This window comes from Oncorhynchus gorbuscha, unplaced genomic scaffold (genome assembly GCF_021184085.1).
Source record: "Oncorhynchus gorbuscha isolate QuinsamMale2020 ecotype Even-year unplaced genomic scaffold, OgorEven_v1.0 Un_scaffold_1140, whole genome shotgun sequence".
NCBI classification, from domain to species: Eukaryota; Metazoa; Chordata; class Actinopteri; order Salmoniformes; family Salmonidae; genus Oncorhynchus; species Oncorhynchus gorbuscha.
This window is the reverse complement of record NW_025746009.1, coordinates 153,777-172,186: the sequence shown is the minus strand read 5'-3', so window position 1 is coordinate 172,186 and position 18,410 is coordinate 153,777. Positions and strand designations below refer to the sequence as shown.

Sequence of the window (18,410 nt, the reverse complement as noted above, 5' to 3'; positions counted from 1 at the left end):
AATGTGAAATGTCAGAATAATAGTAGAGAGAATTATTTATTTGAGCTTTTATTTTTTTCATCACATTCCCAGTGGGTCAGTAGTTTACACACACTCGATTAGTATTTGGTAGCATTGCCTTTCAATTGTTTAAGTTTCCCACAATAAGGTGGGTGAATTTTGGCCCATTCCTCCTGACAGAGCTGGTGTAACTGAGTCAGGTTTGTAGGCCTCTTTGCTCGCACACACTTTTTCAGTTCTGGCCACATATTTCCTATGGGATTGAGGTCAGGGCTTTGTGATGGCCACTCCAACACTTTGACTTTGTTGTCCTTAAGCCATTTTGCAACAACATTGGATGTATGCTTGGGGTCATTGTCCATTTGGAAGATCCATTTCGGACCAAGCTTTAACTTCCTGACTGATGTCTTGAGATGTTGCTTCAATATATCCACATGATTTTCCTTCCTCGTGACGCCATCTATTTTGTGAAGTGCACCAGACCCTCCAGCAGCAAAGCACCCCCACAACATGATGCTGCCACCCCCGTGCTTCACGGTTGGGATGGTGTTCTTCGGCTTGCAAGCCTCCCCCTTTCCCCTCCAAACATAACAATGGTCATTATGGACAAACAGTTCTATTTTGGTTTCATCAGACCAGAGGACATTTCTCCAAAAAGTCAGATCTTTGTCCCCATGGGCAGTTGCAAACCGTAGTCTGCTTTTTTACGGCGGTTTTGGAGCAGTGGCTTCTTCCTTGCTGAGCGGCTTTTCAGGTTATGTTGATATAGGACTTGTTTTACTGTGGTTATAGATACTTTTGTACCTGTCTCTGCTGTGTACCCAGCCGAGGGAGGGAGAACTCTGTGGTGTCTATGCTGTGTACCCAGCCTAGGGAGGGAGAACTCTGTGGTGTCTCTGCTGTGTGCCCAGTCTAGGGAGGGAGAACTCTGTGGTGTCTCTGCTGTGTGCCCAGCCTAGGGAGGGGGAACTCTGTGGTGTCTCTGCTGTGTGCCAAGCCTAGGGAGGGAGAACTCTGTGGTGTCTCTGCTGTGTGCCAAGCCTAGGGAGGGAGAACTCTGCGGTGTCTCTGCTGTGTGCCCAGCCTAGGGAGGGAGAACTCTGTGGTGTCTCTGCTGTGTGCCAAGCCTAGGGAGGGGGAACTCTGTGGTGTCTCTGCTGTGTGCCCAGCCTAGGGAGGGATAACTCTGTGGTGTCTCTGCTGTGTGCCCAGCCTAGGGAGGGGGAACTCTGTGGTGTCTGCTGTGTGCCAAGCCTAGGGAGGGGGAACTCTGTGGTGTCTATGCTGTGTACCCAGCCTAGGGAGGGAGAACTCTGTGGTGTCTATGCTGTGTACCCAGCCTAGGGAGGGAGAACTGTTTGGGATCTATACATACCTTTCTTCATTACAATTTTTCTCCACCACCATGACTTAATTCGCCATGAAAAGATTTTCCCTGCTGGAAATTCAGATTTGGCTGTGATCTGTAAAGCATTCCAATTCAACGCATTTTCATTGTGCCAGGTCTTAGACTCAGGAAGAGCTTGCCTTTCTCACACACAGAGAGAGAGACCGCCAGCATGCCTCTTATTAAATAAGCGCTCATGCAAGAAATCTTGGGGTTACCAAAGCATTTACAATAGTAAAGAACATGGTGGAGGCTTGTCTGTCCTGTTTCGCCCCTCGAGAAAATCTGTTCCATGATGATGTGTATATTCACATTCACGCCACGCATGTTACTGTCTGAGATGATCAAGATGATCATGTGAATAACACACACACACACAAATAACTAAATAACTCTCTGACCCACTAAATAACTAAATAACTCTCTGACCCACTGAATAACTAAATAACTCTGACCCAATGAATAACTAAATAACTCTCTGACCTACTGAATAACTAAATAACTCTCTGACCCACTAAACAACTCTCTGACCCACTGAATAACTAAATAACTCTCTGACCTACTGAATAACTAAATAACTCTCTGACCCACTAAACAACTCTCTGACCCACTGAATAACTAAATAACTCTCTGACCCACTAAATAACTAAATAACTCTCTGACCCACTAAATAACTAAATAACTCTCTGACCCACTAAATAACTAAATAACTCTCTGACCCACTGAATAACTAAATAACTCTCTGACCGACTGAATAACTAAATAACTCTCTAACCCACTGAATAACTAAATAACTCTCTGACCCACTGAATAACTAAATAACTCTGACCTACTGAATAACTAAATAACTCTCTGACCCACTGAATAACTAAATAACTCTCTGACCTACTGAATAACTAAATAACTCTCTGACCCACTGAATAACTAAATAACTCTCTGACCCACTGAATAACTAAATAACTCTCTGACCCACTGAATAACTAAATAACTCTCTGACCCACTGAATAACTAAATAACTCTCTGACCTACTGAATAACCAAATAACTATCTGACCTACAGAATAACTAAATAACTCTCTGACCCACTGAATAACTAAATAACTCTCTGACCTACTGAATAACTAAATAACTCTAAGACCTACTGAATAACTCTCTGACCCACTGAATAACTAAATAACTCTCTGACCCACTGACTAACTAAATAACTATCTGACCCACTGAATAACTAAATAACTCTCTGACCCACTGAATAACTAAATAACTCTCTGACCTACTGAATAACTAAATAACTCTCTGACCCACTGAATAACTCTCTGACCTACTGAATAACTAAATAACTATCTGACCTACTGAATAACTAAATAACTCTCTGACCCACTGAATAACTCTCTGACCCACTGAATAACTAAATAACTCTGACCTACTGAATAACTAAATAACTCTCTGACCCACTGAATAACTAAATAACTCTCTGACCCACTGAATAACTAAATAACTCTCTGACCCACTGAATAACTAAATAACTCTCTGACCCACTGAATAACTAAATAACTCTCTGACCCACTGAATAACTAAATAACTCTCTGACCCACTGAATAACTAAATAACTCTCTGACCCACTGAATAACTCTCTGACCTACTGAATAACTAAATAACTATCTGACCTACTGAATAACTAAATAACTCTCTGACCCACTAAATAACTCTCTGACCCACTGAATAACTAAATAACTCTCTGACCCACTGAATAGCTAAATAACTCTGACCCACTGAATAACTGAATAACTCTCTGACCTACTGAATAACTCTCTGACCCACTGAATAACTACATAACTCTCTGACCCACTAAATAACTCTGACCCACTGAATAACTAAATAACTCTCTGACCCACCAAATAACTCTCTGACCCACTAAATAGCTCTCTGACCTACTGAATAACTCTCTGACCTACTGAATAACTAAATAACTCTCTGACCCACTGAATAACTAAATAACTATCTGACCCACTGAATAACTAAATAACTATCTGACCTACTGAATAACTAAATAACTCTCTGACCCACTGAATAACTAAATAACTCTCTGACCCACTGAATAACTAAATAACTCTCTGACCCACTGAATAACTAAATAACTCTCTGACCCACTGAATAACTAAATAACTCTCTGACCCACTGAATAACTAAATAACTCTCTGACTGATAAACCTGAATCCAAAATAACTATGACACTGAATAACTTGGGATCCTCCATCCTGAATCCAAGATGACAGTTGGGATCCTCCATCCGTCCCCCACAATGCTTCAGTCAGGGTGTTTTGCTTTGTTTGTTATTGTGTTAACTCTATTGTTCACCTTACATCCAGCCCATAGGGCTCTGGTATAAAGTAGTGTACTACATAGGGCTATGGTATAAAGTAGTGCACTACATAGGGCTCTGGTATAAAGTAGTGTACTACATAGGGCTCTGGTATAAAGTAGTGGACTACATAGGGCTATGGTATAAAGTAGTGTACTACATAGGGCTCTGGTATAAAGTAGTGCACTACATAGGGCTCTGGTATAAAGTAGTGCACTACATAGGGCTCTGGTATAAAGTAGTGTACTACATAGGGCTATGGTATAAAGTAGTGTACTACATAGGGCTATGGTATAAAGTAGTGCACTACATAGGGCTATGGTATAAAGTAGTGTACTACATAGGGCTATGGTATAAAGTAGTGCACTACATAGGGCTCTGGTATAAAGTAGTGTACTACATAGGGCTCTGGTATAAAGTAGTGTACTAGGGCTCTGGTATAAAGTAGTGTACTACATAGGCTCTGGTCTGGTAAAGTAGTGCACTACATAGGGCTCTGGTATAAAGTAGTGTGCTGGTATAAAGTAGTGCACTACATAGGGCTCTGGTATAAAGTAGTGCACTACATAGGGCTAGTAGTGTACTACATAGGGCTCTGGTATAAAGTAGTGTACTACATAGGGCTCTGGTATAAAGTAGTGTACTAGGGCTCTGGTATAAAGGGCTCTATAAAGTAGTGCACTACATAGGGCTCTGGTATAAAGTAGTGCACTACATAGGGCTCTGGTATAAAGTAGTGCACTACATAGGGCTCTCTGGTATAAAGTAGTACTACATAGGGCTCTGGTAGTAGTGCACTACATAGGGCTCTGGTATAAAGTAGTGCACTACATAGGGCTCTGATATAAAGTAGTGCACTACATAGGGCTCTGGTATAAAGTAGTGTACTACATAGGGCTCTGGTATAAAGTAGTGCACTACATAGGGCTCTGGTATAAAGTAGTGTATTACATAGGGCTCTGGTATAAAGTAGTGGACTACATACATAGGCCTATGGTATAAAGTAGTGTGCTACATAGGGCTCTGGTATAAAGTAGTGCACTACATAGGACTCTGGTATAAAGTAGTGCACTACATAGGGCTCTGGTATAAAGTAGTAAATAAACTTCAGTTAGTGCTAAATACGGCTGCTAAAATCCTGACTAGAACCAAAAAATTTGATCATATTACTCCAGTGCTACTACATAGGGCTCTGGTATAAAGTAGTGCACTACTACATAGGGCTCTGGTATAAAGTAGGGCTCTGGTATAAAGTAGTGTACTACATACAGTGTACTACATAGGGCTCTGGTATAAAGTAGTGTACTACATAGGGCTCTGGTATAAAGTAGTGCACTACATAGGGCTCTGGTATAAAGTAGTGTACTACATAGGGCTCTGGTATAAAGTAGTGTACTACATAGGGCTCTGGTATAAATTAGTGTACTACATAGGGCTCTGGTATAAAGTAGTGTACTACATAGGGCTCTGGTATAAAGTAGTGTACTACATAGGGCTCTGGTATAAAGTAGTGCACTACATAGGGCTCTGGTATAAAGTAGTGCACTACATAGGGCTCTGGTATAAAGTAGTGCACTACATAGGGCTCTGGTATAAAGTAGTGCACTACATAGGGCATAGGGAATAAGATGCCATTCGGAACATAAACCATGCTGCTTTTTTTTTCAAAAAGAAAAACGTTTGCATCTAAAGGAATGCCATGTGTCACGAGAGAATGACAGCTAGTTGAGGCTCCCAGCATTCCAAATCAACACCCTGAATGATGCAATCTCTGATCCACCTGAACTGAGTTTTGATGGGGAGAGAGAGAGAGAGAGAGAGAGAGAGAGAGAGAGAGAGAGAGAGAGAGAGATTCCCTCTCCTCTTCTATCTTCCCCTCTCCTCTCCTATCTTCCCCTCTCCTCTCCTATCTTCCCCACTCCTCTCCTATCCTATCTTCCCCTCTCCTCTTCTATCTTCCCTTCTCCTCTCCTATCTTCCCCTCTCCTCTCCTATCTTCCCCTCTCCTCTCCTATCTTCCCCTCTCCTCTCCCATATCTTCCCTCTCTCCTATCTTCCCCTCTCCTCTCCTATCTTCCCTCTCCTCTCTATCTTCCCCTCTCCTCTCCTATCTTCCCCTCCTCTCCTATCTTCCCCTCTCCTCTTCCCTATCTTCCCCTCTCCTCTCCTATCTTCCCCTCTCCTCTCCTATCTTCCCCTCTCCTCTTCTATCTTCCCCTCTCCTCTCCTATCTTCCCCTCTCCTCTTCTATCTTCCCCTCTCTTCTATCTTCCCCTCCTCTCCTTCTTCCCTCTCTCCTATCTTCCCCTCTCCTCTTCTATCTTCCCCTCTCCTCTTCTATCTTCCCCTCTCCTCTTCTATCTTCCCCTCTCCTCTTCTATCTTCCCCTCTCTCCTCTCTTCCTTCCCTTCTCCTTCCCTCTCCTCTCCTATCTTCCCCTCTCCTCTCCTATCTTCCCCTCTCCTCTCCTATCTTCCCCTCTCCTCTTCTATCTTCCCCTCTCCTTCCCTCTCCTCCGCTCCTCTCGTTTCTTATCATCTCCTCTCATCTCCTCCTCTCCTCTCCTCTCCTCTCCTCTCCACTCCTCTCCTCCACTCCTCTCCCTCCCCTTTCTCCTTCCCTCTCCTCCGCTCCTCTCCCTCTCCTTTCTCCTTCCCTCTCCTCCTCTCCTTTAGTGCCCTCTCCTTCGCTCCTCTCCTCTCGTCTCCTCTCCTCTCCTCTCCTCTCCTCTCCTCTCCTCTCCTCTCTCCTCTCCTCTCCCTCTCCTTTCTCCTTCCCTCTCCTCCTCTCCTCTCGTACCCTCTCCTTCTCTCTCCTCCGCTCCTCTCCTCTCCTCCTATCCTCTCCTCCTCTCCTCTCCTCTCCCTCTCCTTTCTCCTTCCCTCTCCTCCTCTCCTTTAGTGCCCTCTCCTTCCCTCTCCTCCGCTCCTCTCCTCTCGTCCCCTCTCCTCCTCTCCTCTGCTCCTCTCCCTCTCCTTTCTCCTTCCCTCTCCTCCCCTCTCCTCCTCTCCTCTGCTCCTCTCCTCTCGTCCCCTCTCCTCCTCTCCTATCGTTCCCTCTCCTTCCCTTCCCCCATCCTCTCCTCTCGTCTCCTTCTCTTTGTGCGTGCATGCCTGCGTGTGTGGAAGGAATCTAACTGGTTTTGGTCTCTTGAGCAAGCAAAGTATAATCTTTGTGCAATAGCCTACAGGTATATTCTGCTGCCTTTTCAAACTGGCAAGCTAACTAACCATATAAGCCAATCAAGGATAGGCCTAATTACATGTTTGACTTAATTACCAGCTTTTACATTAGCCGTCTATTTGCTTCGATGCAGGCGGCTTCAGAAAATGGATCAAGGATCAAGGATGGTAAAATGGATCTTTGGCATCGGCAACAAAGTGTTGTTGTTTACCGAGTCGTGAGACTGAACCAGGAAACAACACCAGCTCAAGGGCTCCTCCAGATCCAGTCCCAAAACAAAGATGTTTTCTCTGTGTGTAATCAGCACTACAAGTGAAGAAGACACAGGATAGTTGACAGGTAATCATATGTGTCGTCCTTTAGCAGAAGCTCAACTGGGTTCATTAGTTAAACACAACGGAAAAACATCTTCGGAACATTTTGCAACAGAAAATGTAAAAAATGAGTGTTTCTTATTGGACCAGTCGTGATAATCCCTCCGTGTTTATTCCGTGTGGTGCCTAATGAACTGGACCCTGCTATACCAGGGAGATGCTCTTATTGAATCCCTGAGACCTGAGTTAGTCACAGACCTATTGTGAAAGACCCATGGGGGGGCAGAGGGGGGGTTGAGGAGGAAAGGAACTTTCCATTAACTGAGTACACACGTGTTAAACCAGGTTATTGTTGGTTTAGCTCTAAAACCACGAGGCTCCAGAGAGAGAGGGACAGCAGCCTGAGAAAATAACTTCAAGGAAGAAGCTGAAGACTTACAAGATAACAGAAACCGGTAGATTATGGTTGGCACTTACTACACTATAATCACTAAGACAGTAACGATTACAACACTAAACAATCTATCTTATCGATGGTCTTTAACAGCAAAGGCCAGTAAAATGGTGTATTTTTACTGCCCTGTTCTAAAAGTCCTTTCTATATTCATTGAGATATTGTTTGAAGTGGGGCCTGTTCCTCTGTTTCTGATTCCTTCATGGAATCACACCCTACTTGTTATTCCAGCACTATAAAAGAGGACAAGAAACCCACACAGGTCACGTGGTCAACTCTTTGTATCACTTGTTGAATCGTCCACAGCAGCACCACATTCACTTCTAATGGAAAGGACTAGGTGGGGGGGGATAGGGGGTAGGGGGGTAGGGGGCAGGAGAGGGTCAAAGCCCCTCTTTTCAACTACAAAGCCCAGCTATTACTGACAATCAGTGGAATAATCCAAAGTTTGTTTTGAAGAACAGGGGAGATTGTTGCTTACAGACGGAGAAGGGGGGGACAGAGAGAGAGAGACAGAGAAGGGGGGACAGAGAGAGAGAGAGAGAGAGAGAGAGAGAGAGAGAGAGAGAGAGAGAGAGAGAGAGAGAGAGAGGGACAGAGAGAGAGAGAGAAGGGGGACAGAGAGAGAGAGAGAGAGAGAGAGAGAGAGAGAGAGGAGAGAGAGAGAGAGAGAGAGAGAGAGAGAGAGAGAGAGAGAGAGAGAGAGAGACAGAGAAGTGGGGGACAGAGAGAGAGAGGGAGAGAGAGAGAGAGACAGAAGGAGAGAGACAGAGAAGTGGGGGACAGAAAGAGAGAGAGAGACAGGAGATAGACAGAGAAGGGGGGGACAGAGAGAGACAGATGGAGAGTTGGCCTTGTGTATTTTGATCCATACTGAACGGACAGCAGCAGATATAGATTAGCTATAGTGAGCTACATGATGATTACAGAACTACTAGCGCCCCCTCAGAGTGGTGTGTGTGTGTGTGTGTGTGTGTGTGTGTGTGTGTGTGTGTGTGTGTGTGTGTGTGTGTGTGTGTGTGTGTGTGTGTGTGTGTGTGTGTGTGTGTGTGTGTGTGTGTGTGTGTGTGTGTGTGTGTGTGTGTGTGACCCAGTGGTCACTGGTCAGGCTTTCCATTGAGTCACAGTATGCCCAAGGGGTCACTAGGGGTCAGCCAGATAACCACAGGAGTAACCTAAACTAACACTGCTAGGTCTCTCACACACACAAGACACACACAAACACAGCTGGGTGGAAGGCACCTGGAAACAAGGCCCTGAGGAGGAGAAGCCAGAGAACCTGGGCTTTATTGTGGAGGAAAGATGGCCGTGTGTTACTGTGGCCAGGAGCTCTCTAGCCAAACACTGACGACTGCCCATGGAGAGAAGCCTCAAACACGATATACATGTTTTTCACAGGTGACAGTTTCAATAATCACCACTGCTTCCTGTATCAAAAGGTCGGCTGGTCCTCATCAAAGTCCCACAGGTCACTTCATTTCGTCCTATTCTTTGTTTCCAAAGCTCTGCTACACAAGCTTCCAACTTACCTAAGTTTGCTGCTAACCTATAAGAGAATGAGCTACCAAACCCGCTCACAGGATTGGTTCATTCTTGAGGTCCCTCTGGTCTCCACCAATTTAGGTAAATCCTCCTTTAGTTTTAGTGCCCCCCATTGTTGAATAACCTAGAAAATGCCTTGCATCTTGATTCCCTGGAGCCGCTAGGACAGTTTAGGACTCTGGTGTTGAATGAATTCATTCAGTATGGAAGATGTTTCCATTGATTGTTGTGGTTTATTTGTTGAAGTTGTGGTGTTGAGGTTGAGGTGTTGAGGTTGTGGTTGTGGTGTTGAGGTTGGGGTGTTGAGGTTGGGGTGTTGAGGTTGTAGTTGTGGTGTTGAGGTTGTGGTGTTGAGGTTGGGGTGTTGAGGTTGGGGTGTTGAGGTTGTAGTTGTGGTGTTGAGGTTGTGGTGTTGAGGTTGTGGTTGGGGTGTTGAGGTTGGGGTGTTGAGGTTGGGGTGTTGAGGTTGGGGTGTTGAGGTTGTAGTTGTGGTGTTGAGGTTGAGGTGTTGAGGTTGTGGTTGTGGTGTTGAGGTTGGGGTGTTGAGGTTGGGGTGTTGAGGTTGTAGTTGTGGTGTTGAGGTTGGGGTGTTGAGGTTGGGGTGTTGAGGTTGTAGTTGTGGTGTTGAGGTTGTGGTGTTGAGAATGTGGTGTTGAGGTTGTGGTGTTGAGGTTGTGGTGTTGTGGTTGTGGTGTTGAGGTTGTGGTGTTGAGGTTGTGGTGTTGAGGTTGTGGTGTTGAGGTTGTGGTGTTGAGGTTGTGGTGTTGAGGTTGTGGTGTTGAGGTTGTGGTGTTGAGGTTGTGGTGTTGAGGTTGTGGTGTTGAGGTTGTGGTGTTGAGGTTGTGGTGTTGAGGTTGTAGTGTTGTGGCGTTGAGGTTGTGGCGTTGAGGTTGTGGCGTTGAGGTTGTGGTATTATGGTTGTGGTATTGTGGTTGTGGCATTGTGGTTGTGGCGTTGAGGTTGTGGCGTTGAGGTTGTGGCGTTGAGGTTGTGGCGTTGAGGTTGTGGTGTTGTGGTTGTGGTGTTGAGGTTGTGGTGTTGAGGTTGCGGTGTTGAGGTTGCGGTGTTGTGGTTGTGGTGATGAGGTTGTGGTGATGAGGTTGTGGTGTTGTGTTGAGGTTATGGTTGTGGTGTTGAGGTTGTGGTGTTGAGGTTGTGGTGTTGAGGTTGTGGTGTTGTGGTTGTGGTGTTGAGGTTGTGGTGTTGAGGTTGTGGTGTTGAGGTTGTGGTGTTGAAGTTGTGGTGTCGTGGTTGTGGTGTTGAGGTTGTGGTTGTGGTGTTGGTTGAGGTGTTGAGGTTGTGGTTGTGGTGTTGAGGTTGTGGTGTTGAGGTTGTGGTGTTGAGGTTGTGGTGTTGAGGTTGTGGTGTTGAGGTTGTGGTGTTGAGGTTGTGATGTTGAGGTTGTGATGTTTAGGTTATGGTTGTGGTGTTGAGGTTGTGGTATTGAGGTTGTGGCGTTGAGGTTGTGGTGTTGTGGTTGTGGTGTTGAGGTTGTGGTTGTGGTGTTGAGGTTGTGGTGTTGAGGTTGTAGTGTTGAGGTTGTGGCATTGAGGTTGTGGTTTGAGGTTGTGATGTTGAGGTTGTGGTGTTGAGGTTGTGGTATTGTGGTTGTGGCGTTGAGGTTGTGATGTTGAGGTTGTGGTGTTGAGGTTGTGGTGTTGAGGTTGTGATGTTGAGGTTGTGGTGTTGAGGTTGTGGTGTTGAGGTTGTGGTGTTGAGGTTGTGGTGTTGTGGTGTTGTGGTGTTGTGGTTGTGGTGTTGAGGTTGTGGTTGTGGTGTTGAGGTTGTGGTGATGAGGTTGTGGTGTTGAGGTTGTGGTGTTGAAGTTGTGGTGTTGAGGTTGTGGTGTTGAGGTTGTGGTGTTGAGGTTGTGGTGTTGAGGTTGTGGTGTTGAGGTTGTGGCGTTGAGGTTGTGGCGTTGAGGTTGTGGCGTTGAGGTTGTGGCGTTGAGGTTGTGGCGTTGAGGTTGTGGCGTTGAGGTTGTGGTGTTGAGGTTGTGGTGTTGAGGTTGTGGTGATGAGGTTGTGGTGTTGAGGTTGTGGTGTTGAGATTGTGGTGTTGAGATTGTGGTGTTGAGGTTGTGGTGTTGAGGTTGTGGCGTTGAGGTTGTGGCGTTGAGGTTGTGGCGTTGAGGTTGTGGTGTTGAGGTTGTGGTGTTGAGGTTGTGATTTTGAAGTAATTGTTATTCTTCTTGTTTTATTTGGAATGTTAATTGTACTTCCTGTTTGTGAGAAAGTGTTTGTACTCAGGGCAGCATTGGGAATGAGACTCTGGGCTCAATTGGGCCTGAATACATACCAGTTAATACCATGTGTTTGTCTTACTTCTGATGACACTATGTGTCTTCACCTTCAGGGTTGTATTTATGTAAACACTCACAAAACCTATCAGAATCAAATTCCTTAAGCTATCAGAATGTGCCTACACTGGCTCAAAGCGCTCTTCAACCCATTCCAAACAATATGACCAGTGAGCATGTTCCTTATCAATCATTCTAGAACCACTGGAAAAAGGAAGAAAAAAGAGAGAGAAGGATGAACCCCACTTCAGGATGGAGGGCACAATGAACCCCACTTCAGGATGAGGGCACAATGAACCCCACTTCAGGATGGAGGGCACAATGAACCCCACTTCAGGATGGAGGGCACAATGAACCCCACTTCAGGATGGAGGGCACAATGAACCCCACTTCAGGATGGAGGGCACAATGAGCCCCACTTCAGGATGGAGGGCACAATGAGCCCCACTTCAGGATGGAGGGCACAATGAGCCCCACTTCAGGATGGAGGGCACAATGAACCCCACTTCAGGTTGAGGGCACAATGAACCCCACTTCAGGATGGAGGGCACAATGAACCCCACTTCAGGATGGAGGGCACAATGAACCCCACTTCAGGGTGGAGGGCACAATGAACCCCACTTCAGGGTGGAGGGCACAATGAACCCCACTTCAGGTTGAGGGCACAATGAACCCCACTTCAGGTTGAGGGCACAATGTACCCCACTTCAGGTTGGAGGGCACAATGAACCCCACTTCAGGATGGAGGGCACAATGAACCCCACTTCAGGATGGAGGGCACAATGAACCCCACTTCAGGATGGAGGGCACAATGAACCCCACTTCAGGATGAGGGCACAATGAACCCCACTTCAGGATGAGGGCACAATGAACCCCACTTCAGGTTGAGGGCACAATGAACCCCACTTCAGGATGGAGGGCACAATGAACCCCACTTCAGGATGGAGGGCACAATGAACCCCACTTCAGGATGGAGGGCACAATGAACCCCACTTCAGGATGGAGGGCACAATGAACCCCACTTCAGGATGGAGGGCACAATGAACCCCACTTCAGGATGGAGGGCACAATGAACCCCACTTCAGGATGGAGGGCACAATGAACCCCACTTCAGGATGGAGGGCACAATAGAGGAGAAGAGCTCACCAGATGCAGCGTCCACAGCGTTATTATCACAGCATCTAGACAGCCTGGGGATGCCACCCAGGTGGCACACTATTCCCTACATAGTGCACTACTTTTGACCAGGACCCATCCCTACATAGTGCACTAACATTTGAACAGAGCCCTTTGGACCCTGGACAAAATTAGTGCACTAAATAGGGAATAGGGTGCAGCAGTTTTGCACTCTCTGAGCTTGTCACAAAGTTCATTATCAGATTTGCTGCTCACCTTCCTCCTGCTTCTCTGCCATTAAAGACAACTGTGCAAATGGAGCGCTAGCTGCTGCTGTGACGCGGTGGTTGGAACGACCTCCCATCTCGTTGCTCACTCAGAGCAGTGGAGAGCCATGTGTGGGCTAGGCAAATACATATGCAATCGGCAAGGCAACAAGCACCGTGTCATCAACAACACAGAGGAGAGATTAAGCCCTGGGTGGGGATATGTATACATGGGTATATATATACATATGTATACATGGGCCACGTCTGCATGTATGACTGAAGGGCTTTAAAACAACTGAATATGGAGCAGTCTTCCTATACTAGTTTTATGTGTTTTAGTTGTCGTGTTAAATCTTAGTTGTCGTGTGGAATCTTAGTTGTCGTGTGGAATCTTAGTTGTCGTGTGGAATCTTAGCTGTCGTATGGAATCTTAGTTGCCCTGTGGAATCTTAGTTGCCCTGTGGAATCTTAGTTGCCCTGTGGAATCTTAGTTGCCCTGTGGAATCTTAGTTGCCCTGTGGAATCTTAGTTGCCCTGTGGAATCTTAGTTGCCCTGTGGAATCTTAGTTGCCCTGTGGAATCTTAGTTGCCCTGTGGAATCTTAGTTGCCGTGTGGAATCTTAGTTGCCGTGTGGAATCTTAGTTGCCGTGTGGAATCTTAGTTGCCGTGTGGAATCTTAGCTGTCGTGTGGAATCTTAGCTGTCGTGTGGAATCTTAGCTGTCGTGTGGAATCTTAGCTGTCGTGTGGAATCTTAGCTGTCGTGTGGAATCTTAGCTGTCGTGTGGAATCTTAGCTGTCGTGTGGAATCTTAGCTGTCGTGTGGAATCTTAGCTGTCGTGTGGAATCTTAGCTGTCGTGTGGAATCTTAGCTGTCGTGTGGAATCTTAGCTGTCGTGTGGAATCTTAGCTGTCGTGTGGAATCTTAGTTGTCGTGTGGAATCTTAGTTGTCGTGTTGAATCTTAGTTGTCGTGTGGAATCTTAGTTGTCGTGTGGAATCTTAGTTGTCCTGTGGAATCTTAGTTGTCGTGTGGAATCTTAGCTGTCGTGTGGAATCTTAGCTGTCATGTGGAATCTTAGTTGTCGTGTGGAATCTGCGTTGATGCAGCCTAGGAACATGCAAGCACATTATTTCCTAGCATCACCTATTCCCATGGAGGAGACTAGACAATATGCTAAGAAGTGTATCACTTTTTAGTTGTTTTGAAATGTGTTATGTTCACATGAACACCACTTAACAAAAAAGCAAAGACTAAAGGAAACTATTTATGGAAATGTTTGACTACCCTTCAAAAGTGGGTGAAAATGAGCAGGGAGAGGGTGGGGTCAAATGTCGTACATAAAGGGGTTAACTATGTTCAATAAATGTGGTGAAACTAGTTTTCTAGGTAGAAGGAGGAAAAGGGTTTTAAAGGGAGCATGTAGCCAGGCTGGGCTCTCTCACACACACGCACACGCACACGCACACCCAAACTGGCTTGGTCACATTCACAAGTCTTCACAGCCAGACTCTCTCCCTCTCTCTATGACTGTTTCACCTCTCCTGAAATGCTCTTATCCGCTCCTTTTTTTGACAAGAGGCGCCTTGCGTCCTTCCTGCATGCGCCACTTTCCTGCGCAAAGCAAGAGACAAGCAAAATAACAAGGAGAGGGAAAAAAGATGGAGGAGTCGGAACGGAACATTATTGGTTCAACGCTTGGGTGCACAAGCTGCTAGTAACTCGGCGCAGACCCTGGAGTTTAATCAATTCAAAGTACTATTTTTTTTTGCCCTTTTCTGCTACAGTCCCCTCGCTGGAATAAATTGGTTTGTGCATAAATGAGCTTCCGTTCCTTCTTGTTAACAAATTCTCTACATTTTTTCCAGTCCAATTCAACGTTATGCCCCAGGGCGTATATTAACAATATATATGGATAGAGATAATTCTCACACAGCGCTAATCCGTTAAGGGTGTCACAGCCGCCTAACAAACGCAAAAGCATCAAATGTCCTACAAGAAATACAAAATACTAAAATACATAGCCTATATTCAGCTCAGCTGGAAAGTATCGCGATAAAAACAAGTGCAGTTTCATTTAATTGAAAACGGTCTTATCTTTGAGCCAAAGACCCCTCAGCGCTCTCTGGATAAGTTAATTTGTGGTTTATGGATCATTAAGCAGATATGCCTAAAATGTAGGCTAGCTGCACTACTTTGTATTGTATCATAATCTTACTCTGAAATATCAGGAATGTAATTGATATGGACATATTCCACATCTGTCAGAACAGTTTTACATAGAGGCCTATTAATGCGCTTCACAGCGGAGACACTGTCAACCTATATGCCTATATGATATTAGCCTCAATATTTAGGCTACAAGGAAGGCCATCATTAGATTTAAATAGGGCATGTCTTCATCTTAAAGTCAATTAAAGTACCATATCACTGCCCGCGAGCACAACATGATGTGCTTCATATACCTACAAACCCCAGGGTGCTCGCGAAGCCTATATTTCGATACCCCTTTATCTTCCACGGTTTCACTCATATCTCAGACTATCTAGGCGCAACGTCTTTGACAAGGTCCCCAAAGAATACGCGCTCAAAGAAACACTTAAGTGCACAATTGGCATCATGTTATTTAATTCTGCTTTTGAATTAAATGAAGTGTTATCTGGCGGGGCGATCTGCCTCATTAGCATAATCATTAATATGGGGCTGGTGACGGAGAAAGAGAGAGAGCGCGAGAGAGAGGAAGCTTGAGGCAGGCAGGGGGTCGCTCCCATTTTGGTCCCAGCTCCTCCATGAATGACGATGCCTCGGCTATACTGCCTGCTAACTACGCTATTCACCACAGAACATGGAAGCTGCTCGCTGCCACTCTCTCCGGAGCACTACAACAGACCGCCAGCTCTATCCGGCCACTCAACCATATGGAGGTCCACGGATTTCAATTATTTAGCCTAATCGCTTCATTACTTTTTATATCTGCCTAGCCGCTAATCTCTTTAATTTGGCCACTTGTTTTTTCCCTTCATCGGTATCCATAGCCTATGTCTGTCTCTGAGGGCCTTCATTCATTCTTCTCTAAAACCCTAACAGAGATAACTTTCGAAAAAATAGGCCTATTTTGTTAAGTGAAATAAGAAAAGCTGTGTCTCTATTCAGGCTACAAAATGAAGCATGCTATTAATGGCCTAAAATCCACCGCATAAAAGATAGGGCTATAGATTTGCATAATTCTAATCATTATTACTGTTATCATTATTTAACGGCAATACGGACCATTAGGGTCATGCCTGCGCGCGCACTACAATGTCCCTCGAGAGCGAGCAGCCAGTGGAGCACATAATGAAGGATGTGCTGATATCGTTACTGCTGCCCGCGACTCACAATAGGAAACATTCCCCTAATCTAGCCTACTGCCTTGTCCTAATCTAACCTACTGCCAAGTAGCTTTCAAAATCAAACCGTAATTTCAGCAAGTGCCATGGAATCTCTCTCTGTCTTCGCGCTTTAAAGCACAAAGTGGTCACGAATAGGGCTATTCGCCTAAGCAATGTGCGCTCATGTCTGAGGAAAAATACTGACAAGACACCTAATGAACCGTAAACTACAACGGGAAATCCAGGGCAACTAAACCCACGGTCTCAGTCCCTCCGGTGAGATATCAAACTATGCGTTTGGCCTCTCCACGGTAGCTGCGTGGTAATACAAATGCATTGATGACGTTTCGTTTTGATTAAAAAATAGAAGACAGAGGTGGTGGAGAGGAAGAGGAAAATAAGAAAAGGGAAAGATGGCTAAATTAAAATGGACAAGAAGCAGGTCAAGTTTATGGCGATGCTTTCTCGGGCTAATCTCCCCCGGGTCGGTTCCCGGATCAAACCTTAATGGGCCAATAATGGATACATTATACAGAGAAATTTTCATTCCGATGGAATCTAAAACGGTCTTAATCGTATGCAAATAACAGCGTCTCGCGGAGAAGTGACCCAGAAGACACCACACTGAATATTCCCAGTCGAGAGAGAGAGAGAGAGAGATGTGACATTACCTGATCAAGAGGCCCGGATGATCTTGTTATTTCCTCGTTGTCCGATTTTGATCCGCCCTCTCTGTCGTCGATCACCAAGTCGATGGGCATCTTTCCTTTCAGACAGCTGATGTACCGGTGACAGAAATTGTCACATAGTTCGTGTACCTATAGAACAACATAAAAGAGAATAGGAAAACACACCAAAGGAAAAGACATGAGCTACTGTATATCTGACACATGCCTGCAACTACAAAGCTACAAGCCACTTGGACAACCTGGTCCAAATGGGTTGAGGCGAGCACGTGGTGTTGCTGTGCGCTCCCACGTGACCAGCCGAATCCAGAAATATGAAGTAACTTTATTACAGAGAAAAATTGAGACTTCAACGAAAAGTGACAATGACAAGAAGACTGGCGGGCTACAACCTCGTCAACACCCGTGTTAAATGTATCAGTGCCCCAGGTTGTGTCCATTAGGGAGGTGGTGGGGTGACCCGACTGATTGACATTTAAGGTAAACAGCTTCATTTCCTCCAGTGATTCCATTATTACCACCGACCCAACCCGGTGCATGTCGCCTGGTCATGCCGAGGATAGTGCATGTTGTATGGGCTAAATGCGTCGCTACACAATGCTGCTACAGCCTGCAACGACCCTTCTGTTATATAATGTTTGGAATTGTATTAAAATAGCCCAACACTCGGCCCACTGAAAGGTAATTAACAATCATTTCAACTGATCAATTGTTTGGACAGTGGGCTACCATTGGTAAAATATATCAATATATCATATACAAAAATAGCTCACTAAAGTCACGCCAATCTATGCTACAGCGGGCTACTTTTCTCGGCCTTTAGCATTCTCCAATACCTACAGGGCGTATAACATACTTTAAATGATATAATTCATTCACCTTGTATGTAATCTACACCAAAATAAACTATTAGCTCTCAGAGAGATTTGGTCACAGAGATATCCGCTCCATGCAGTTGTAGCAGCTTGCGTTGTGATTAGGCTACAACGCGGAAGAGAAATAGGCCCCATGATTGATTTCGACACTAATTATAGCCGACTAGAAAAATACATTTATGCAAATGTCGCCCATAGCTATGAAGTGTGACAAGACCAGGCAGCAACGGGGAGCTGGGATATTACCTTTTCCAACTCCAGAAGATGAAACCGTAAAACTTGAATGGCTTGAATCATCTGAAAAATTTAAATAACAATAAAACAAAGATTAGCTTGTAAAATGTCCTAATATGAAATAGGCATATGTTTCTGGATATGATATAAGAAACTAGAATGGAGAAAATTATTCATGTTAAAATTGGATTTTGAATTTTGATTTTATGTCGAGCTGATATTCAACATTATAAACGTACGGCATTACAACATTGGCTAATCAATCAAACACAATAGAAGCTATCCCAGACATAAGCATTGGATATCCTACATTACAAGTGAAA

The 18,410-nt window shown here is 45.1% G+C and overlaps 1 protein-coding gene across 1 annotated transcript in view; it reads right to left on the bottom strand.

The window, feature by feature from the left end:
- The window catches only part of LOC124021612 (homeobox protein Meis1-like), a 31,667-nt gene that overhangs the window by 8,948 nt on the left and 4,309 nt on the right, over positions 1–18,410 (bottom strand). Inside the window, exons 5-6 of the mRNA XM_046336756.1 lie at positions 18,100–18,150; positions 16,964–17,110 (exon numbers count right to left, since the gene is read on the bottom strand). Of these exons, the coding sequence (XP_046192712.1) occupies positions 16,964–17,110; positions 18,100–18,150 (198 nt within the window). The remainder of the gene's footprint in view (positions 1–16,963; positions 17,111–18,099; positions 18,151–18,410) is intronic.